The sequence below is a fragment of the Trichomycterus rosablanca genome, chromosome 15, assembly GCF_030014385.1.
Source record: "Trichomycterus rosablanca isolate fTriRos1 chromosome 15, fTriRos1.hap1, whole genome shotgun sequence".
NCBI classification, from domain to species: Eukaryota; Metazoa; Chordata; class Actinopteri; order Siluriformes; family Trichomycteridae; genus Trichomycterus; species Trichomycterus rosablanca.
In genome coordinates, this window is record NC_086002.1 from 32,200,304 (window position 1) to 32,225,137 (window position 24,834).

The following is a 24,834-nucleotide window of genomic DNA, read 5'->3' on the forward strand; positions in this document are numbered from 1 at the left end:
TCCTTATAAAGACCTAGAGTTAGTGCCGCTGGATATCAAATACTACTTTAGTCTTTAAATCTTCATCATAAATACCACTCCAAAACCTCAATCAAGTGCCTTAAATACCACACAAATCTTTAAATTCTGGTCATGAAGACCTGAAGTCAGCGTCTCTGAAGCATAAATACCGCTCCATTCTTTAAATCCTTCTTATAAAGACCTAGAGTTAGTGCCCTCTGGATACTAAATACTAGTTTAGGTTTTGGAGTGGTATTTATGAGGAGGATTTAAAGACTAGAGTCAGTGCCTTAAATACCACACAAGTCTTTAAATTCTGATCATGAAGACCTGAAGTCAGGGTCTCTGATCCATAAATACCGCTCGTGTTTTCAAATCATCATAACCTAGAGCACTGCAGTCTTCAAATCCCCGTCATAAAGACCCAAATGTAGCTTCTCTGAACCTTAAATACTACTTTAGTGTTCTAATACTCGTGATAAAAACCTAGTTAATGCCTCTGAACCATAAATACTGCTCTAATCTTTAAAGACCTAGAGTTAGTGCCTCTGGGTACTAAATACTACTTTAGTCTTTAAATCCTCATCACAAATACCACTCCAAAATCTAGTGTCAAGTGTCTTAAATACCACACAAGTCTTTAAATTCTGGTCATAAAAGACCTGGATTCAGCTACTCTGAAGCATAAATACCGCTCCATTCTTTAAACCCTCGTCATAACAGAGTCTTAAACACCACACAAATCTTTAGTCAAAGACCTAGTTAGTGCTTCCCAAACACAAATACTACACACATCTTCATAAAGACCTAGAGTCAGTGCTTCTGAACCATAAATACCGCTCTAATCTTTAAATCCTACTTATAAAGACCTGGAGTTAGTGCCTCTGGGTACTACATACTACTTTAGTCTTTAAATCTTCATCACAAATACCACTCCAAAACCTCAATCAAGTGCCTTACAAACCTAAAGTCTGTTTCTGAAGCTTAAATACCACACAAATCTTTAAATCCTCCTTATAAAGACCCAAATGTAGCTTCTCTGAACCTTAAATACTACTTTAGTGTTCTAATACTGATGATAAAATTCTAGTTAATGCCTCTGAACCATTAATACCGCTCTAATCTTTAAATCCTCCTTATAAAGACCTAGAGATAGTGCCTCTGGATATCAAATACTACTTTAGTCTTTAAATTTTCATCATAAATACCACACAAATCTTTAAATTCTGGTCATGAAAGACCTGAAGTCAGTGTCTGAAGCATAAATACCACTCCAGTTTTCAAATCATCATAACCTAGAGTCAGTGCCTTAACTAGCACTGCAGTCTTCAAATCCCCGTCATAAAGACCTACATGTAGCTTCTCTGAACCTTAAATACTACTTTAGTGTTCTAATCCTCATGATAAAAACCTAGCTAGTGCCTCTGAACCATAAATACCGCTCTAATCTTTAAAGATTTAGAGTTAGTGCCTCTGGATACTAAATACTACTTTAGTCTTTAAATCTTCATCATAAATACCACTACACAATCTAGTGTCAGTGCCTTAAATACCACACAAGTCTTTAAATTCTGGTCATAAAAGACCTGGATTCAGCGTCTCTGAACCATAAATACCGCTCTAATCTTTAAATCCTCCTTATAAAGACCTAGAGTTAGTGCCGCTGGATATCAAATACTACTTTAGTCTTTAAATCTTCATCATAAATACCACTCCAAAACCTCAATCAAGTGCCTTAAATACCACACAAATCTTTAAATTCTGGTCATGAAGACCTGAAGTCAGCGTCTCTGAAGCATAAATACCGCTCCATTCTTTAAATCCTTCTTATAAAGACCTAGAGTTAGTGCCCTCTGGATACTAAATACTACTTTAGGTTTTGGAGTGGTATTTATGAGGAGGATTTAAAGACTAGAGTCAGTGCCTTAAATACCACACAAGTCTTTAAATTCTGATCATGAAGACCTGAAGTCAGGGTCTCTGATCCATAAATACCGCTCGTGTTTTCAAATCATCATAACCTAGAGCACTGCAGTCTTCAAATCCCCGTCATAAAGACCTACATGTAGCTTCTCTGAACCTTAAATACTACTTTAGTCTTTAAATCTTCATCATAAATACCACTCCAAAACCTCAATCAAGTGCCTTAAATACCACACAAATCTTTAAATTCTGGTCATGAAGACCTGAAGTCAGCGTCTCTGAAGCATAAATACCGCTCCATTCTTTAAATCCTTCTTATAAAGACCTAGAGTTAGTGCCCTCTGAATACTAAATACTACTTTAGGTTTTGGAGTGGTATTTATGAGGAGGATTTAAAGACTAGAGTCAGTGCCTTAAATACCACACAAGTCTTTAAATTCTGATCATGAAGACCTGAAGTCAGGGTCTCTGATCCATAAATACCGCTCGTGTTTTCAAATCATCATAACCTAGAGCACTGCAGTCTTCAAATCCCCGTCATAAAGACCCAAATGTAGCTTCTCTGAACCTTAAATACTACTTTAGTGTTCTAATACTCGTGATAAAAACCTAGTTAATGCCTCTGAACCATAAATACTGCTCTAATCTTTAAAGACCTAGAGTTAGTGCCTCTGGGTACTAAATACTACTTTAGTCTTTAAATCCTCATCACAAATACCACTCCAAAATCTAGTGTCAAGTGCCTTAAATACCACACAAGTCTTTAAATTCTGGTCATAAAAGACCTGGATTCAGCTACTCTGAAGCATAAATACCGCTCCATTCTTTAAACCCTCGTCATAACAGAGTCTTAAACACCACACAAATCTTTAGTCAAAGACCTAGTTAGCGCTTCCCAAACACAAATACTACACACATCTTCATAAAGACCTATAGTCAGAGCTTCTGAACCATAAATACCGCTCTAATCTTTAAATTCTGGTCATAAAAGACCTGAAGTCAGTGTCTCTGAAGCATAAATACCACACAAATCCTGGTAATAATATAAAGTTATAGTTAGCGCCTCTGAACTATAAATACCGCTCCAGTCTTCACAAAGACCTATAGTTAGGAACCATAAATACCGCTCTAATCTTTAAATCCTCCTTATAAAGACCTGGAGTTAGTGCCTCTAGGTACTACATACTACTTTAGTCTTAAAATTTTCATCATAAATACCACACAAATCTTTAAATTCTGGTCATGAAAGACCTGAAGTCAGTGTCTGAAGCATAAATACCACTCCAGTTTTCAAATCATCATAACCTAGAGTCGGTGCCTTAACTAGCACTGCAGTCTTCAAATCCCCGTCATAAAGACCTACATGTAGCTTCTCTGAACCTTAAATACTACTTTAGTGTTCTAATCCTCATGATAAAAACCTAGCTAGTGCCTCTGAACCATAAATACCGCTCTAATCTTTAAAGATTTAGAGTTAGTGCCTCTGGATACTAAATACTACTTTAGTCTTTAAATCTTCATCATAAATACCACTCCAAAACCTCAATCAAGTGCCTTAAATACCACACAAATCTTTAAATTCTGGTCATGAAGACCTGAAGTCAGCGTCTCTGAAGCATAAATACCGCTCCATTCTTTAAATCCTTCTTATAAAGACCTAGAGTTAGTGCCTCTGGATACTAAATACTACTTTAGGTTTTGAAGTGGTATTTATGAGGAGGATTTAAAGACTAGTCAGTGCCGTAAATACCACACGTCTTTAAATTCTGATCAGGAAGACCTGAAGTCAGGGTCTCTGATCCATAAATACCGCTCGTGTTTTCAAATCATCATAACCTAGAGCACTGCAGTCTTCAAATCCCCGTCATAAAGACCTACATGTAGCTTCTCTGAACCTTAAATACTACTTTAGCATTCTAATACTCATGATAAAAACCTAGTTAATGCCTCTGACCCATAAATACCGCTCTAATCTTTAAAGACCTGGAGTTAGTGCCTCTGGGTACTAAATACTACTTTAGTCTTTAAATCTTCATCATAAATACCACTCCAAAACCTCAGTCAAGTGCCTTAAATACCACTCGTCTTAAATTCTGGTCGTAAAATACCTGAAGTCAGTGTCTCTGAAGCATAAATACCGCTCCATTCTTTAAATCCTTCTTATAAAGACCTGGAGTTAGTGCCTCTGGATACTAAATACTACTTTAGTCTTTAAATCTTCGTCATAAATACCACTCCAAAACCTAGAGTCAGTGCCTTAAATACCACACAAGTCTTTAAATTCTGGTCATGAAGACCTGAAGTCAGTGTGTCAAGCATAAATACCGCTCCATTCTTTAAACCCTCGTCATGACCTAGAGTCAGTGCCTTAAACACCACACAAATCTTCAGTCAAAGACCTAGTTGGCGCTTCCCAAACACAAATACTACACACATCTTCATAAAGACCTATAGTCAGAGCTTCTGAACCATAAATACCGCTCCAATCTTTAAATCCTCCTTATAAAGACCTAGAGTTAGTGCCTCTGGGTACTAAATACTACTTTAGGTTTTGGAGTGGTATTTATGAAGAGGATTTAAAGACTAAAATCTGCCTTAAAATCCACACAAGTCTTTAAATTCTGGTCATAAAAGACCTGAGGTCAGTGTCTCTGAAGCATAAATACCGCTCCATTCTTTAAATCCTCGTCATGACCTAGAGTCAGTGCCTTAAACACCACACAAATCTTCAGTCAAAGACCTAGTTAGCGCTTCCCAAACACAAATACTACACACATCTTCATAAAGACCTATAGTCAGAGCTTCTGAACCATAAATACCGCTCCAATCTTTAAATCCTGGTCATAAAAGACCTGAAGTCAGTGTCTCTGAAGCATAAATACCACACAAATCCTGGTAATAATATTAAGTTATAGTTAGCGCCTCTGAACTATAAATACCGCTCCAGTCTTCACAAAGACCTATAGTTAGGAACCATAAATACCGCTCTAATCTTTAAATCCTCCTTATAAAGACCTGGAGTTAGTGCCTCTGGGTACTACATACTACTTTAGTCTTTAAATCCTCATCATAAATACCACTCCAAAACCTCAGCCAAGTGCCTTACAAACCTAAATCTGTTTCTGAACCATAAATACCGCTCTAATCTTTAAATCCTCCTTATAAAGACCTGGAGTTAGTGCCTCTGGATACTAAATACTACTTTAGTCTTTAAATCCTCATCATAAATACCACTCCAAAACCTCAGCCATGTGCCTTACAAACCTAAATCTGTTTCTGAACCATAAATACCGCTCTAATCTTTAAATTCTGGTCGTAAAATACCTGAAGTCAGTGTCTCTGAAGCATAAATACCGCTCCATTCTTTAAATCCTCGTCATGACCTAGAGTCAGTGCCTTAAACACCACACAAATCTTCAGTCAAAGACCTAGTTGGCGCTTCCCAAACACAAATACTACACACATCTTCATAAAGACCTATAGTCAGTGCCTCTGAACCATAAATACCGCTCCAATCTTTAAATCCTCCTTATAAAGACCTGGAGTTAGTGCCTCTGGATACTAAATACTACTTTAGTCTTTAAATCCTCATCATAAATACCACTCCAAAATCTAGAGTCAGTGCCTTAAATACCACACAAGTCTATAAATTCTGGTCATGAAAGACCTGAGGTCAGTGCCTCTGGATACTAAATACTACTTTAAATCATCATCATAAATACCACTCCAAAATCTAGTCAAGTGCCTTAAAAACCACAAAAATCTTTAAATTCTGGTCATGAAGACCTGAAGTCAGTGTCTCAACCATAAAACCGCTCCATTCTTTAAACCCTCGTCATGACCTAGAGTCAGTGTCTTAAATACCACTCGTCTTCAAATCCCCGTCATAAAGACCTATATGTAGCTTTTCTGAACCTTAAATACCACTTTAGTGTTCTAATACTCATGATAAAAAGCTACAGCGCCTCTGAACCATAAATACCGCTCTAATCTTTAAATCCTCCTTATAAAGACCTAGAGTTAGTGCCTCTGGGTACTAAATACTACTTTAGGTTTTGGAGTGGTATTTATGAGGAGGATTTAAAGACTAGAGTCAGTGCCTTAAAAACCACACAAGTCTTTAAATTCTGGTCATAAAAGACCTGAGGTCAGTGCCTCTGAACCATAAATACCGCTCCATTCTTTAAACCCTCGTCATGACCTAGAGTCAGTGCCTTAAACACCACACAAATCTTCAGTCAAAGACCTAGTTAGCGCTTCCCAAACACAAATACTACACACATCTTCATAAAGACCTATAGTCAGAGCTTCTGAACCATAAATACCGCTCCAATCTTTAAATTCTGGTCATAAAAGACCTGAAGTCAGTGTCTCTGAAGCATAAATACCACACAAATCCTGGTAATAATATAAAGTTATAGTTAGCGCCTCTGAACTATAAATACCGCTCCAGTCTTCACAAAGACCTATAGTTAGGAACCATAAATACCGCTCTAATCTTTAAATCCTCCTTATAAAGACCTGGAGTTAGTGCCTCTGGGTACTACATACTACTTTAGTCTTAAAATTTTCATCATAAATACCACACAAATCTTTAAATTCTGGTCATGAAAGACCTGAAGTCAGTGTCTGAAGCATAAATACCACTCCAGTTTTCAAATCATCATAACCTAGAGTCGGTGCCTTAACTAGCACTGCAGTCTTCAAATCCCCGTCATAAAGACCTACATGTAGCTTCTCTGAACCTTAAATACTACTTTAGTGTTCTAATCCTCATGATAAAAACCTAGCTAGTGCCTCTGAACCATAAATACCGCTCTAATCTTTAAAGATTTAGAGTTAGTGCCTCTGGATACTAAATACTACTTTAGTCTTTAAATCTTCATCATAAATACCACTACACAATCTAATGTCAGTGCCTTAAATACCACACAAGTCTTTAAATTCTGGTCATAAAAGACCTGGATTCAGCGTCTCTGAACCATAAATACCGCTCTAATCTTTAAATCCTCCTTATAAAGACCTAGAGTTAGTGCCGCTGGATATCAAATACTACTTTAGTCTTTAAATCTTCATCATAAATACCACTCCAAAACCTCAATCAAGTGCCTTAAATACCACACAAATCGCGTCTCTGAAGCATAAATACCGCTCCATTCTTTAAATCCTCCTTATAAAGACCCAGAGTTAGTGCCTCTGGATACTAAATACTACTTTAGGTTTTGGAGTGGTATTTATGAGGAGGATTTAAAGACTAGTCAGTGCCTTAAATACCACACGTCTTTAAATTCTGATCAGGAAGACCTGAAGTCAGCGTCTCTGATCCATAAATACCGCTCGTGTTTTCAAATCATCATAACCTAGAGCACTGCAGTCTTCAAATTCCCGTCATAAAGACCTACATGTAGCTTCTCTGAACCTTAAATTCCAGGCCTTAAATACTACTTTAGTGTTCTAATACTCGTGATAAAAACCTAGTTAATGCCTCTGAACCATAAATACTGCTCTAATCTTTAAAGACCTAGAGTTAGTGCCTCTGGATACTAAATACTACTTTAGTCTTTAAATCCTAATCATAAATACCACTCCAAAACCTAGAGTCAGTGCCTTAAATACCACACAAGTCTTTAAATTCTGGTCATGAAGACCTGAAGTCAGTGTGTCTGAAGCATAAATACTGCTCCATTCTTTAAATCCTCGTCATGACCTAGAGTCAGTGCCTTAAACACCACACAAATCTTCAGTCAAAGACCTAGTTAGTGCTTCCCAAACACAAATACTACACACATCTTCATAAAGACCTATAGTCAGAGCTTCTGAACCATAAATACCGCTCTAATCTTTAAATCCTTCTTATAAAGACCTAGAGTTAGTGCCTCTGGATACTAAATACTACTTTAGTCTTTAAATCCTCATCATCAATACCACTCCAAAACCTCAATCAAGTGCCTTAAATACCACACAAATCCTGGTAATAAGACTTATAGTTAGCGCCTCTGAACTATAAATACCGCTCCAGTCTTCACAAAGACCTATAGTTAGGAACCATAAATACCGCTCTAATCTTTAAATCCTCCTTATAAAGACCTAGAGTTAGTGCCTCTGGGTACTACATACTACTTTAGGTTTTGGAGTGGTATTTATGAGGAGGATTTAAAGACTAGAGTCAGTGCCTTAAATACCACACAAGTCTTTAAATTCTGGTCATAAAAGACCTGAGGTCAGTGCCTCTGAACCATAAATACCGCTCCAGTTTTCAAATCATCATAACCTAGAGCATTGCAGTCTTCAAATCCCCGTCATAAAGACCTACATGTAGCTTCTCTGAACCTTAAATACTACTGCTTAGAATGCGCTAGTGCTTCTGAACCATAAATACCACTCTAATCTTTAAATCCTCCTTATAAAGACCTGGAGTTAGTGCCGCTGGATACTAAATACTACTCTAGTCTTTAAATCTTCAACATAAATACCACTCCAAAACCTAGAGTCAGTGCCTTAAATACCACACAAGTCTTTAAATTCTGGTCATGAAGACCTGAAGTCAGTGTCTCTGAAGCATAAATACCACACAAATCCTGGTAATAATATAAAGTTATAGTTAGCGACTCTGAACTATAAATACCGCTCCAGTCTTCACAAAGACCTATAGTTAGGAACCATAAATACCGCTCTAATCTTTAAATCCTCCTTATAAAGACCTGGAGTTAGTGCCTCTGGGTACTACATACTACTTTAGTCTTTAAATCCTCATCACAAATACCACTCCAAAACCTTAGCCAAGTGCCTTACAAACCTAAAGTCTGTTTCTGAAGCTTAAATACCACACAGATCTTTAAATCCTCCTTATAAATACCCAAATGTAGCTTCTCTGAACCTTAAATACTACTTTAGTGTTCTAATACTGATGATAAAATTTTAGTTAATGCCTCTGAACCATTAATACCGCTCTAATCTTTAAATCCTCCTTAAAAAAGACCTGGAGATAGTGCCTCTGGATATCAAATACTACTTTAGTCTTTAAATTTTCATCATAAATACCACTCCAAAACCTCAATCAAGTGCCTTACAAACCTAAAGTCTGCTTCTGAACCATAAATACCACTCTAATCTTTAAATTTTCATCATAAATACCACACAAATCTTTAAATTCTGGTCATGAAACACCTGAAGTCAGTGTCTGAAGCATAAATACCACTCCAGTTTTCAAATCATCATAACCTAGAGTCGGTGCCTTAACTAGCACTGCAGTCTTCAAATCCCAGTCATAAAGACCTACATGTAGCTTCTCTGAACCTTAAATACTACTTTAGTGTTCTAATCCTCATGATAAAAACCTAGCTAGTGCCTCTGAACCATAAATACCGCTCTAATCTTTAAAGATTTAGAGTTAGTGCCTCTGGATACTAAATACTACTTTAGTCTTTAAATCTTCATCATAAATACCACTCCAAAACCTAGTGTCAAGTGCCTTAAATACCACACAAATCTTTAAATTCTGGTCATAAAAGACCTGGATTCAGCGTCTCTGAAGCATAAATACCGCTCCATTCTTTAAACCCTCGTCATAACCTAGAGTCTTAAACACCACACAAATCTTTAGTCAAAGACCTAGTTAGCGCTTCCCAAACACAAATACTACACAAATCTTCATAAAGACCTAGTCAGAGCTTCTGAACCATAAATACCGCTCCAGTTTTCAAATCATCATAACCTAGAGCATTGCAGTCTTCAAATCCCCGTCATAAAGACCTACATGTAGCTTCTCTGAACCTTAAATACTACTTTAGTGTTCTAATCCTCATGATAAAAATCTAGTTAATGCCTCTGAACCATAAATACCGCTCTAATCTTTAAATCCTCCTTAAAAAGACCTAGTGTTAGTGCCGCTGGATACTAAATACTACTTTAGTCTTTAAATCTTCATTATAAATACCACTCCAAAACCTCAATCAAGTGCCTTAAATACCACACAAATCTTTAAATTCTGGTCATGAAGACCTGAAGTCAGCGTCTCTGAAGCATAAATACCGCTCCATTCTTTAAACCCTCGTCATGACCTAGAGTCAGTGTCTTAAACACCACACAAATCTTCAGTCAAAGACCTAGTTAGCGCTTCCCAAACACAAATACTACACACATCTTCATAAAATCCTATAGTCAGAGCTTCTGAACCATAAATACCGCTCTAATCTTTAAATCCTTCTTATAAAGACCTGGAGTTAGTGCCTCTGGATACTAAATACTACTTTAGTCTTTAAATCCTCATCATAAATACCACTCCAAAATCTAGAGTCAGTGCCTTAAATACCACACAAGTCTATAAATTCTGGTCATGAAAGACCTGAGGTCAGTGCCTCTGGATACTAAATACTACTTTAAATCTTTATCATAAATACCACTCCAAAATCTAGAGTCAGTGCCTTAAAAACCACAAAAATCTTTAATTTCTGGTCATGAAGACCTGAAGTCAGTGTCTCAACCATAAAACCGCTCCATTCTTTAAACCCTCGTCATGACCTAGTCAGTGTCTTAACTACCACTCGTCTTCAAATCCCCGTCATAAAGACCTATATGTAGCTTTTCTGAACCTTAAATACCACTTTAGTGTTCTAATACTCATGATAAAAAGCTACAGCGCCTCTGAAGCATAAATACCGCTCTAATCTTTCAATCCTCCTTATAAAGACCTAGAGTTAGTGCCTCTGGGTACTAAATACTACTTTAGGTTTTGGAGTGGTATTTATGAGGAGGATTTAAAGACTAGAGTCAGTGCCTTAAATACCACACAAGTCTTTAAATTCTGGTCATAAAGACCTGAGGTCAGTGCCTCTGAACCATAAATACCGCTCCAGTTTTCAAATCATCATAACCTAGAGAAGACTAGCACTGCAGTCTTCAAATCCCCGTCATAAAGACCTACATGTTGCTTCTCTGAACCTTAAATACTACTGCTTAGAATGTGCTAGTGCTTCTGAACCATAAATACCACTATAATCTTTAAATCCTCCTTATAAAGACCTGGAGTTAGTGCCTCTGGATACTAAATACTACTTTAGTCTTTAAATCTTCGTCATAAATACCACTCCAAAACCTAGAGTCAGTGCCTTAAATACCACACAAGTCTTTAAATTCTGGTCATGAAGACCTGAAGTCAGTGTCTCTGAAGCATAAATACCACACAAATCCTGGTAATAATATAAAGTTATAGTTAGCGCCTCTGAACTATAAATACCGCTCCAGTCTTCACAAAGACCTATAGTTAGGAACCATAAATACCGCTCTAATCTTTAAATCCTCCTTATAAAGACCTGGAGTTAGTGCCTCTGGGTACTACATACTACTTTAGTCTTTAAATCTTCATCACAAATACCACTCCAAAACCTCAGCCAAGTGCCTTACAAACCTAAAGTCTGTTTCTGAAGCTTAAATACTACACAGATCTTTAAATCCTCCTTATAAAGACCCAAATGTAGCTTCTCTGAACCTTAAATACTACTTTAGTGTTCTAATACTGATAAAATTCTAGTTAATGCCTCTGAACCATTAATACCGCTCTAATCTTTAAATCCTCCTTATAAAGACCTAGAGATAGTGCCTCTGGATACTAAATACTACTTTAGTCTTTAAATTTTCATCATAAATACCACACAAATCTTTAAATTCTGGTCATGAAAGACCTGAAGTCAGTGTCTGAAGCATAAATACCACTCCAGTTTTCAAATCATCATAACCTAGAGTCGGTGCCTTAACTAGCACTGCAGTCTTCAAATCCCCGTCATAAAGACCTACATGTAGCTTCTCTGAACCTTAAATACTACTTTAGTGTTCTAATCCTCATGATAAAAACCTAGCTAGTGCCTCTGAACCATAAATACCGCTCTAATCTTTAAAGATTTAGAGTTAGTGCCTCTGGATACTAAATACTACTTTAGTCTTTAAATCTTCATCATAAATACCACTACACAATCTAGTGTCAGTGCCTTAAATACCACACAAGTCTTTAAATTCTGGTCATAAAAGACCTGGATTCAGCGTCTCTGAACCATAAATACCGCTCTAATCTTTAAATCCTCCTTATAAAGACCTAGAGTTAGTGCCGCTGGATATCAAATACTACTTTAGTCTTTAAATCTTCATCATAAATACCACTCCAAAACCTCAATCAAGTGCCTTAAATACCACACAAATCTTTAAATTCTGGTCATGAAGACCTGAAGTCAGCGTCTCTGAAGCATAAATACCGCTCCATTCTTTAAACCCTCCTTATAAAGACCCAGAGTTAGTGCCCTCTGGATACTAAATACTACTTTAGGCTTTGGAGTGGTATTTATGAGGAGGATTTAAAGACTAGTCAGTGCCGTAAATACCACACGTCTTTAAATTCTGATCAGGAAGACCTGAAGTCAGCGTCTCTGATCCATAAATACCGCTCGTGTTTTCAAATCATCATAACCTAGAGCACTGCAGTCTTCAAATCCCCGTCATAAAGACCTACATGTAGCTTCTCTGAACCTTAAATACTACTTTAGTGTTCTAATACTCGTGATAAAAACCTAGCTAGTGCCTCTGAACCATAAATGCTGCTCTAATCTTTAAAGACCTAGAGTTAGTGCCTCTGGGTACTAAATACTACTTTAGTCTTTAAATCCTCATCACAAATACCACTCTAAAATCTAGTGTCAAGTGCCTTAAATACCACACAAGTCTTTAAATTCTGGTCATAAAAGACCTGGATTCAGCTACTCTGAAGCATAAATACCGCTCCATTCTTTAAACCCTCGTCATAACAGTCTTAAACACCACACAAATCTTTAGTCAAAGACCTAGTTAGTGCTTCCCAAACACAAATACTACACACATCTTCATAAAGACCTAGAGTCAGAGCTTCTGAACCATAAATACCACTCTAATCTTTAAATCCTCCTTATAAAGACCTAGAGTTAGTGCCTCTGGATACTAAATACTACTTTAGTCTTTAAATCTTCATCATAAATACCACTCCAAAACCTCAGTCAAGTGCCTTAAATACCACTCGTCTTCAAATCCCCGTCACAAAGACCTATATGTAGCGTCTCTGAACCGTAAATACCACTTTAGTGTTCTAATCCTCATGATAAAAAGCTAGTCAGAGCCTCTGACCCATATATACAGCTCTAATCTTTAAAGTCTTTAGTCAAAGACCTACAAGTCAGTGCTTCCCAAACATAAATACCACACACGGCTCATAAAACCTATAGTCTTAGTGCCTCTGAAGCATAAATACCACTCCATTTCTCAAATGCTTTAGTGCCGTGTTTATGTTTGGGACGACAGATCTTCGTGCGGCATTTATGGTTCGGAGGCACCGGCCGAGTCTCGATGAAGCTGTGGGTGGTGTTCATGTTCGGTCAAAGATCCATCAAGACCTAAACCCTGACCCTCTGAACCCTACATGGTGTTTGAAGCGGCGAGTGTTGCTCAGTATCACTGCTGCACAACTCCGATCACTTTAGGATTTTATTGAAACGTGTTACAGAAAGAACCGGTGACATTTAGTGAAGCGTCGCTGGATCACATGACGGGACGGAGGTGAAGAAGAGAGTCCTGCGCCCCCGCCGACTCGGGAGCGGGGCGAGTAGAACGGTCCCCGCGCGTCACGTCCGCGTTCCATCGGGAGGGTTTAAAAACGAGACGTAATTTAAAAAAAAAAAAAACAACAAACAAAAAAAAACGACTTGGGTAGCAGCGTGGAGACCAGGACTTCACTCACACACTCATTCACACACGCACACCTCTGGACCACACCGAAACACTAGAAGAGCTTCACATGAAAACACTGGGAATGTTCCAAACTAAACGCTTTATATATAAAAGACTAAAAGCAAAACAGACGTTTGTACAGTCGCTCGATGTCACTTAAAATAACGAAGCACTGGAGTCCGATTACAGACGAGGGTTAGGCGGAGGAGGCGGCGGGGCGAGTCGAGGCGTTCCCCTTTAGTCTCCTGGTGAGGGTTCGATCACATTCTGATGGATGAGGAGGATGAGGAGGGTGAGGAAGAATCAGCTACGCTTGGTTTTAGTCCGTATAACAGCAAAGAAGAAACAAAACAATAAAAAAAAAACAGATCTGATCATATACAAGCCGCTTCTCTTCGTTCCTCTCGGCCGCCGAGGATCGGAGGATGAGAGGAGGGCGGGGCGGGGCGGGGACCAGGGCGTGGCCGGAGACTGAGCTCACCTCACTGCGCCTGGAAGGGAAGCGATAGAGAGATCAGTTCCAGTGGGTTTCCTTTGGGAGAACATGCAAAACTAGGGAACTGGACATGACTAAATTAGGACAAAGTGGAAATCACAGTGCGGGGGGGCGGGGCGGGGGGCGTGTACGTACCTGCTGGCCCTGCTGTGTGGGTGCAGGCTGCGCCGGGTTCTGGCCGGGGTTCTGGCCGTAATACGCCGCCTGCTGTCTGTAGTACTCCGCCCAGGCGGCGCTGTAGTCCGTCTGTCCGGCCGCACCGGGCGCCGAGGGAGCGGCGCCGCCCGCCGCCGGAGCTTCGGCGCCACCACCTGCCTGAGCTGCGCGCGCACACACACACACACACACACACACACACACACACACACACACACACACACACACACACGAGCATCAGACATCGAGCCAGTCCACACCTGTATATGTTTTCAGGAAGGTTCGAACCCAGGTCGGTGAATGCGCGTACCCATTTTCTTGTAGTACTCCTCCCAGGCCTTGGTGTAGTCGGGCTGGTTGGCGCCGGGAGCCGCCTGGCTCTGGTCGGCGGCGGCGGCCGCCGGCTGGGCCCCGGGCGTCTGTCCGGGCGCCCCGGGCTGCTGGTAGCACTGCGCGTAATACGCCGCCCAGGCCGCGCTGTGGTCCGCCGCGGCTTTACCTAGGGAGCGCAGAGCCGACGTTACAGGACGTCAAAGAAACGTTCATGTACTGCACCTGAACGAGATAAGAGACGGGGCCCCTACTCACCGGGGTCGCCGGGCGCAGGCGGCTGCCACTGCTGGTAGGTGTTTCCCCAGCCCTGGGGGTACTGGTGGGCGCCTGGGGGTCCGGGGCTGCGGAGGAACACGGCGGGCGTTACGCGTCTGTGGCGACGTCGGCACATCGGATGAAAATCCAAACAACGTAATGCTTGGCTTAGTGATCAGAAGGGTGCAGGTTCAAGCCCCGAGTCCAGCACCCCAACCACACCAAGCTACACCGACCACGTTCGACTACAGCCGGAAAACAATGGTGACCGAACACAATCGAAGCAACTACAGGCTTTTGGTAAACTGGCTCGGGTTGGGCTTGAACCTGCAACCTTCCGATCTCTATTACAATACCTCGACCACGAAGCTACACAGCCCATATACTAACACATTAAAAAAAGGATTATGATCGTATACAGACCAAACAACAAAGGGCGACACTCCTTGGCAAACTGGCTTAGGTGGGGCTTGAACCTGCAACCTTCCGATCTCTATTCCAGTACCTGAACCGCTAAGGTTCTAATACATCCAAAAAACAATGACCACCAAATAAAATCCAAGCAATCAAGGACAAGCCCTTTACTCAGGGGTCCTACAGTGGCATCCTGTATGTGGTGGGGCTTGAACCTGCAACCTTCCGATCACTAGTCCAGTACCTGATCCGCTAATGTTCTAATACACCAAAAAAATAAAATCCAAACAACAAAAGGTGAAGCTCTTTGCTCAGGGGTCCAACTTTTGCAAACTGGCTTGGGTGGGGCTTGAACCTGCAACCTTCCGATCACTAGTCCAGTACCTGAACCTGAAGGTTCTAATACATCCAAAAAACAATGATGACCAAATAAAGGGACTAAATCTAGGGTGAACTTTACTCAGGGGTCCTACGGTGGCATCCTGTATGTGGTGGGGCTTGAACCTGCAACCTTCCGATCACTAGTCCAGCACCCTCAACTACGAAGCTACACTACCCTACACTGCCCACAAGTAATACATCCAAAAAACAATTGTGACCGTATACAAACCAGGCAACAAAGGGCGACGCCCCTTGGCAAACTGGCTCGAGTGGGGCTTGAACCTGCACCCTTCCGATCAACCTCAAAGCTATTGATTAAACACACACACACTGCATTCAGAACGGACGCGCTACGTCGCGAGAGTAGAAACGTTTACTGACTGTGGCGGGGCTCCTGGGGGTCCCGGCTGATACGGATTGGGGTTGTAGGGTCCCATCGGGCCCCCCGGACCGGGCCCACCCGGACCTGGACCTACCGGACACAGAGGCCCCTGCGGAGAGAGAGACAGAAAGTGAAGCTACGGCATTAGAAAGCGACGAACGGGAACCCTCCACCGGGACCCTGACCGGCGCGCCCGTACCTCGATCTTGTCCTCGATGAGCTGCTTGGCGTGCTCGATCTGCTGCGGGTTCCCCCGGATGGTGAAGAGCTTGAAGTTGGGGTCGCCGTTGGGCGGCGGCTGGCGCGAGATCTCCACGAAGGCGCCCGTCTGCTGGTTGATGGCCTTGACGCTCTCGCCGCCGCGCCCGATCACCAGGCCGCACTTGTGGGCGGGGAGGGAGAAGGTCATCTCGCCGCCGCCGCCCCCGGGGGGGCCGCCCCAGCCGCCGGGCCCTCGGCCCCTGCCTCGCTCGCCGGGAGGCATGCCCGCGCCCGGAGGACCTGGAGGCCCCTGTCGTAACGAAGACACGGAAAAAATTAGAACCTTCACAAACGCGAACATGGCAGACGCGTGCGTGCGTGTACCCGCGGGTTCGTCGCACTCACCCCGCCCTCCTCTCGGACGCGGATGCTCTGCAGGAGGTCGTCGATGATGCTGGCGGCGTGCTCGCAGCATTCGGGGGTACCCAGGATGTGCGCGATCTTGTCCGGCCCGGAGCCGTCGTCTAGGAGACGGGGACGTTCAGCGCGTCATAGAAACGGGACATCAAAGGACCCCCCCCCCCCCCCCCCCCCCCAACCCGAAATCGCGAGGGCGCGGCACTCACCTGCTTTGAACTGTATCCTCACCCCGGCGTCGCTCTGGATCTTTTTGATCATCTCCCCGCTCCGGCCAATCACCACGCCCACCGAGTGACGCGGGACCGGCACCTGGGCGATCGACCAATCGGAGACGAGCGTATAAGTACAGAGTTTAAATACAAGCGACTTACAGTAGTGTCAGTATACAGTCTAAGCAACTGATTAAGGGGCCTCACTCAAGGGCCCAAGAATGACATGTCCATGGTGGGACTCGAACCAGTGACCTTTTGATTGCTGGATAATGCGTATACATATGAAAATTCTATATATTATCGAAGGGGACTTGAACTAGCAACCTTCCAACAGTCCAGGTACGAGTCCCACCAGGAAACACTGGCTATGTCCGAGGGAACTCCCACTATGTGTCCAATCATGATAGATGCTCAACGAGATTTGAACTCACACACACCTCGATGCCGCCGCCTCCTCCCCCTCCTCCTCCTCCTCCTCCTCCTCCTCCGCCCATGCGCGAGCCGTACTCGTTCCTCTCTCCGAACTGATCTCGCTCCCTCAGGATCTCCTGCACCATCTCACAGGCTTGCTGCAACACAACCGAACCATCATGAGACCCTGGTTCCAGAACCTAAACAGGACCAGATCAGGTGTAGATGCGCACACACACACCTGCACTTTGTAAGGGTCTCCGATGATGCGCAGCGGTTTGTCCATGTTGGGCCCCTGAGACGGATCCTGGATGAGAATCATCTTCACACCAGCGCGTTCCTACAGAGAGAGACGGAGGAGTAAATACCGACACAGAGGGGGGGAACACAGAGGGAAGGAACACAGAGGAAAGGAACACAGAGGAAAGGAACACAGAGGAAAGGAACACAGAGGAAAGGAACACAGAGGAAAGGAACACAGAGGGAGGGGAACACAGAGGAAAGGGAACACAGAGGGAGGGGAACACAGAGGGAGGGGAACACAGAGGAAAGGAACACAGGAAAGGAACACAGGAAAGGAACACAGGAAAGGAACACAGGAAAGGAACACAGGAAAGGAACACAGGAAAGGAACACAGAGGAAAGGAACACAGAGGAAAGGAACACAGAGGAAAGGGAACACAGAGGAAAGGAACACAGAGGGAGGGGAACACAGAGGGAGGGGAACACAGAGGAAAGGAACACAGGAGGGGAACACAGAGGAAAGGAACACAGGAGGGGAACACAGAGGAAAGGAACACAGAGGAAAGGAACACAGAGGAAAGGAACACAGACGGGGGAACAGAACGAAAGGAACACAGAGGAAAGGAACACAGACGGGGGAACAGAACGAAAGGAACACAGAGGAAAGGAACACAGACGGGGGAACAGAACGAGAGGAACACAGTGGAGGAACAGAACGAGAGGAACACAGTGGAGGAACAGAACGAGAGGAACACAGTGGAGGAACAGAACGAGAGGAACACAGTGGAGGAACAGAACGAGAGGAACACAGTGGAGGAACAGAACGAGAGGAACACAGTGGAGGAACAGAACGAGAGGAACACAGGGGTGGAGGAACACAGGGGTGGAGGAACACAGGGGTGGAGGAACACAGGAACTCTCTGAATCCTCTGACCTGGAGCTGCTTGATGGTTTCTCCGCCCTTGCCGATGACGAGTCCGGCCTTTCCGGCGGGAATGATGATCTCCTGCATGTGGCCGCCGCTGCCACCGCCGCTCCCGTTGGACTCGTGGAAGGAGGAGGGCGGCGTGCCCCGCCCCCGCGAGATGATGTCGTCCAGCAGCATCTTGGCCTTCCTGTGGAGGAAGAGGGTCAGACGGTCAGAAACCAGGAGACTGACCGATCAGAACCCGAAGCGGTCAGAACTCGGGTCAGAATGGACTTACTGAATGGAGTCGGACGAGCCGGTCAGGGACACGTTCCTCTCGGGTAGTCCTCCACTGTCTGTAAAAGGAACACCATCACTGTTACACACCTGTTACACCTCTAATACAAGCACAGGCGTTTGGAAGGGTGTGGTCAAGCTAGAGTACCCACCCGGGGAGATCTGGACCTTACAGCCCGACTCGGACTGGATCTTGTTGATCTGTTCACCTCCTCGGCCAATGACTGCAGCACAAGAGAGAGAGAGAACCAATCAGATCGCAGAACACTGAGAAGTGAGCTCTGAAAAAGGGCGTGTACTCACTGAGGCCGACCATGCTGTCCGGTACTCCGTAGTCCTCCGTTACAGTGCCGGGATGCCCACTGGTCAAACAAAGTACAGAGGATCTGATCAGACGTGGAACTCATGAGCAAGACTTACTGTTCTGCTCTCCATCTTTTACTGCTATTGAGTCATGTCCAATTCCCCACTGCAATTCCTTAGATCAAGCACATCGCTCACAGAAGGCTTTCTAACTACAGCGCCAGACAACAGCACCAAGATTCAAACCCTGGTGTATGCAGCCGTGAGAGGAGGAACACAGGAACAGAACGAAAGGAACACAGAGGAGGAACACAGAGGAGGAACACAGAGGAGGGCTCTGAGGAGGAACACAGAGGAGGAACACAGGAACAGAACGAAAGGAACACAGAGGAGGAACACAGAGGAGGAACACAGAGGAGGGCTCTGAGGAGGAACACAGAGGAGGAACACAGAGGAGGAACACAGAGGAGGAACACAGAGGAGGGCTCTGAGGAGGAACACAGAGGAGGAACACAGAGGAGGGCTCTGAGGACGAACACAGAGGAGGAACACAGAGGAGGAACACAGAGGAGGAACACAGAGGAGGAACACAGAGGAGGAACACAGAGGAGGAACACAGAGGAGGAACACAGAGGACGAACACAGAGGAGGAACACAGAGGACGAACACAGAGGAGGAACACAGAGGACGAACACAGAGGAGGAACACAGAGGAGGAACACAGAGGAAGGCTCTGAGGACGAACACAGAGGAGGAACACAGAGGAGGAACACAGAGGAGGAACACAGAGGAGGAACAAGAACAACAGGGGAGGAACACAGGGGAGGAACACAGGGGAGGAACAAGAACAACAGGGGAGGAACACAGGGGAGGGCTCTGAGGACGAACACAGGGGAGGGCTCTGAGGACGAACACAGAGGAGGAACACAGAGGAGGAACACAGAGGAGGAACACAGAGGAGGAACACAGAGGAGGAACACAGAGGAAGGCTCTGAGGACGAACACAGAGGAGGAACACAGAGGAGGAACACAGAGGAGGAACACAGAGGAGGAACACAGAGGAGGAACAAGAACAACAGGGGAGGAACACAGGGGAGGAACACAGGGGAGGAACAAGAACAACAGGGGAGGAACACAGGGGAGGGCTCTGAGGACGAACACAGGGGAGGGCTCTGAGGACGAACACTGAGGAGGAACACAGGAACAGAACAAAACGAACACCGTGGACGAACACAGAGGAGGGTTCTGAGGAGGAACACAGAGGAGGAACACAGGAACAGAACAAGAAGAACATAGAGGAACACAGGGGAGGAACACGGGAGGAACACAGGAACAGAACAAGAACAACAGAGGAACACAGGGGAGGAACACGGGAGGAACACAGGAACAGAACAAGAACAACATAGAGGAACACGGGAGGAACACAGGAACAGAACAAGAACAACAGGGGAGGAACACAGGGGAGGAACACGGGAGGAACACAGGAACAGAACAAGAACAACAGGGGAGGAACACAGGGGAGGAACACGGGGGAGGAACAAGAACAACAGGGGAGGAACAAGAACAACAGGGGAGGAACACAGGGGAGGAACACAGGGGAGGAACAAGAACAGGGGAGGAACACAGGGGAGGAACACAGGGGAGGGGGAGGAACGAGGGGGAGGAACACAGGGGAGGAACAAGAACAACAGAGGAACACAGAGGAGGAACGAGAGAAACACAGGAACAAAAAGGGGGGGGGAACACCGAGGAGGACCACTGAGGAACAGAACGATAAGTACAGAGGAGAAACACAGGCGTACCTCTGCTGAGAGAGCGCAGCCAGCTGAGCGCCGATAGCTGAAAGAAACAACACGTGCTTCGTTAGTCGACACGGAGCTCCGTTTTATTTATTTAAATAGCCAAGAACACGTCGGTCAGCAGCAGAACTTACACAGCGCCGTGGCGTTGTCCCGGTCACTCTGCGGCGCCAACCTCTTACTGTCCGGCTGATCTGTGAGGGAAACACACACACACACACACACACACATTACCATCAGCTCTACACGCTCCTGCTGGCCTCACCACAGCATCTCTGTACACCAGACGTACCTCCGTCCTCCAGCGAGCGCTTCTGCGCGAACGGGAATCCTTCCGTACCGCCGTTGTTGCTCATGGCGCCGCCCGTGGCTTCTCCGCCGATCTTGGCCGCGATCTGTGGACACAAAATACGAGTCAGTCAATATAATCTACACAAAACATATATTATAAATGTAGCGTAGAAATAAAGAAATAATCTGTAAGTTCAGATAAAAACAACAACAGATTAGCGAGTGTATTTAGCCGTGTTACTTCGTGTCTTTACTTTCCTCCTCATTGTGTAAATGAATGTAATTTCTGTAACAAGAAGGTTCCAGTTAAAAGCTTCAACTGATACGTTTTGTTTTCATTACAGAACAAAAGCGCTCGATAAATCACGGCACAGCGGCCAAAATCCCAAACACAGCAAAAACCATCATAACCGCTGCTTACCTGAGCTTCTGTTCTTCCAGATGCTATTACATTTATAAGCGTGCGTCCCATTAGGAACAGAATCCGTTATTTTGTAAATGTGCTTATAATTAAAAACCTCCAAACTTTTCCCGGTGGTGAAGTAAAACAGGAAGTCGTTAGAAAGCCGATCGAGCGTTTCATTACCGCGTCATCTGTGTGACGCAAACTGAATAAATGCAGATAACAGCATTTCTTACTAACAATTACAATCAGAAGCTCTGATTGGTTCAGAAAGCGTCTTTCAACCATTCATCAAAATATGCTATCGGCGATCGGCCGATATTTCCCAAAAGTAGCCGATCCGATCGTGTGATATATAAAAGATCACGTTAAGTTAACAGCTCAGTGGATCGATCCAGACTTTGAGCTACGAAGCATCAACCATCGTACAGAAACCATCGTGAAAGCTCTTCATGACCTAAAATAACATCATTAACGTTGTGCATCGTACATACGATGTAATTTTGCTGATTGTAATATTTACTTTAAAAAGATAATTCAACCCGGTCACATCTGAGTCGATCTGCTGAACTTTTAGCTCCTTAGACGGAACGAGTCTGACTCGGTTACAGATCTGTGCTAATAACAGTGTAATGAAGCTTTTTAATGTAAGAGAGTCACACAGAATGTTCTGTAGTAGCTGGTGTTTATTTAAAACCACGACATTTAATTAATAACAGTAAACACGGAGAGATAACCGAGAAGAGAAACTTACGCTTCACATAAAAACGAATCGACTCATGAATCAACGAATCACTTATAGCGATACTGTGAACAAAGCGTCTCTTCTAAAGGCACAAACACACACACACTGCTCCGGTTTATCTTTACTGTGAGGATCTTTTAAAGTTTATTTACTGCTAATCCTCCCCCCCCCCCCCCCTTATTTCGACAATAAACAGCTCTCATTATGACTGGCTGATTCCTTCTACTGATGCCGAGCTGAACGGGTGGATTACAGCCGATAAGAACTGCGCAGAAATAAAAAAATATATATAGATAAAGAGACGCATTTACACTTATGCGTGAAATATTTATTATAGATCAGATAGGATAAGCAATGTTTGACGTTCTGATTGATTCATTGTTTAGAATAAAACATTTGAATACTGTGTTTACACAAGTTTGTACGCTGTAAAGTTTGTCCAAGTGTGACTCCCGAAACCGACCAAAAAGGACCACACCGGACAACAGCGAGAGGCAGCCAAGAGCCGAGAGAGCCCGTCTACACTGAAAGTGTCCCAAAATCCAGTCCCAAGTTCAATAGTTTAGGTCTTGACCAGCATGATGGACACACTGACGTCATGGGATCCTTCTTACAGGGTGTACCAGTGGTTCTTCTGACAGGTGATGGTGTGTTTAAAGCTTTGGCAACACACAGCCTGTTCTGATTAATTATAATAACAAATTAGGACGTTTAAATATTAGGAAAACTTAATAAAATAACAAAACAAATCATAAAAATTAAGTGCATTTTTTTAAACTATGCGTATAATATGTATTTTTACTCACATTTGGGTATTACAGAGATGTAAACGCTTAGTTGTATTTGGTAAATTTATAATAATATCATATAATAATATACCGTGATAACTCTACGATATATCGGTCCGTCCTAGCGATAAAACGTGTTACTAGAATACAAGTAACTTTTTAGTTTATTATTATTAACAATAATTATTATAATAATAATTTAGTCTGCAGATATTCGAGAGAACGTGAATAATTTAGAATAAAGCGCCTAAATAAATAAAACTAATTTAAACAAACATTTGTGAGTTGAGTTAGCATTCGGCTAACGAGGCTAGCAGAGGAACCACGCTGTACGGTAGCCAGCGTTAGCTTAGCATAACATAGCATAGCATGGCTTGGCTTACAAACAAATGTAAGAAGTGTAAATTATATGTACATATATTTTAATACACTTTATATAAAAACGTTACGCGAGTCAAGTTTGCAATTCTCAAAAATATAAAAGTAAATAAACCGCTCGCCCGTGTCAATAACAGCACCAGGGCGATACAAGCTATAAATGTGTACTCGTTTAGCATACTAGGTAGTATGTTAGTATGCGCAGAAATTAGTACGCATGACTCGAGTGCGCATACTATGTAGTAGGCAAGTATGCCCGAAGAAGTGTAGGCCTCTCGGGCCACCTCATGCACCGACCTGCCGGGCTCGCTGCACCGCGTCCGCAAACGCGTCCTTCTTCATTCCTCCGGCTCCCAGCGCCGCACCTCCGGCCCCGAGAGACGGCACCGCGTTGTAATCCGACATGCTGCCCGTCTTTCAGAGTGAGATCCGTGTGAGGGAGAACAGGGAAACCTCGGCCGGGAAGACGAGAGAAAAGCCAGCGCGGTGTCGCGGCGAGACTAAAATCGCCTTCTGATTGGCTCGCGTTTCGGCGTCCGCCTTAAAGTAACCAATCACTAAGCGGATTCAAGGGTTTCTCCTAACGCGATTGGCTGATCGTTTCTGGGTTGGCGAAGAAGCTAAAGTGGTGGGTTAATCCCAAATTACTAATTATTAGATTAAAAGTCTGCTAGATAGTGCACAAGGGGACAAAATTACTATCAGATAGAGTGCGTACATATAGGGAGGATTGATGTATTTAGAATTCAGCCATTGTTTCATGTTTATGGGCCATAATGTAGTTACTGATTGCTGGGTGGCAACGTGGGCGATTCGTTTACTTATTTACAGCAATCGTGGTCGCGGTGGGTCCTGTGCCAGCTGGGAAACCACAGTGAAAAGCACTGTCACATACATAATCACACACTCACACCTCATATTAATGAAAATTGAGACAATTCAGTCATGTAATAATTTATTCCACATTCAGAATCAACCATGCATCCACACATTCATTAAAATATAAATTGCTTGATCAAGATTTGGTCAAAAAAAGTCAAACAATAAAACAAAATTAACAATCGCACCAGCAATACACTGAACCCATTCAACTCTTACACTGAGTGCTGAGATAAATAATAAAGAAAATAAGATAATAAGAGTTATAATGGTTTAAATTTGAACTTACACCGTCTGCAACCTTTTTAATTCCACACATTCTTTGTTTTCCACTATATATACTCTACACATTGTGGATGCATGCATCAGATTATCAGATTATTACACAGGTTGGCCCTCATTCAAGTTGTATGAAAGACTCAAGCAGATTTAAGATTTAAGACATTTAATGAATTTTTTTGAGTGCACGAGGTGCC

At 43.3% G+C, this 24,834-nt stretch overlaps 1 protein-coding gene across 2 annotated transcripts; it reads right to left on the minus strand.

Moving 5' to 3' along the window:
* Positions 1–13,409: 13,409 nt before the first annotated feature.
* On the minus strand, positions 13,410–23,973 carry khsrp (KH-type splicing regulatory protein). 2 transcript variants are annotated; one of them, XM_063009349.1, is made up of 18 exons: positions 23,777–23,973; positions 21,167–21,269; positions 21,009–21,068; positions 20,878–20,914; positions 19,077–19,135; positions 18,926–18,997; positions 18,775–18,832; positions 18,504–18,684; positions 17,568–17,666; positions 17,353–17,484; positions 16,910–17,012; positions 16,689–16,807; positions 16,282–16,593; positions 16,082–16,191; positions 14,906–14,991; positions 14,628–14,816; positions 14,297–14,481; positions 13,410–14,156 (listed from the first exon to the last, which is right to left on the minus strand). In XM_063009349.1, the coding sequence occupies exons 1-18, from the start codon at positions 23,882–23,884 to the stop codon at positions 14,148–14,150; spliced, it is 2,022 nt and encodes a 673-aa protein (XP_062865419.1). In that variant the 5' UTR covers positions 23,885–23,973; the 3' UTR covers positions 13,410–14,147. The 2 variants fall into 2 exon arrangements, with proteins under 2 accessions (XP_062865419.1, XP_062865418.1); XM_063009348.1 differs by having other exon boundaries at positions 17,347–17,484.
* Positions 23,974–24,834: the final 861 nt, after the last annotated feature.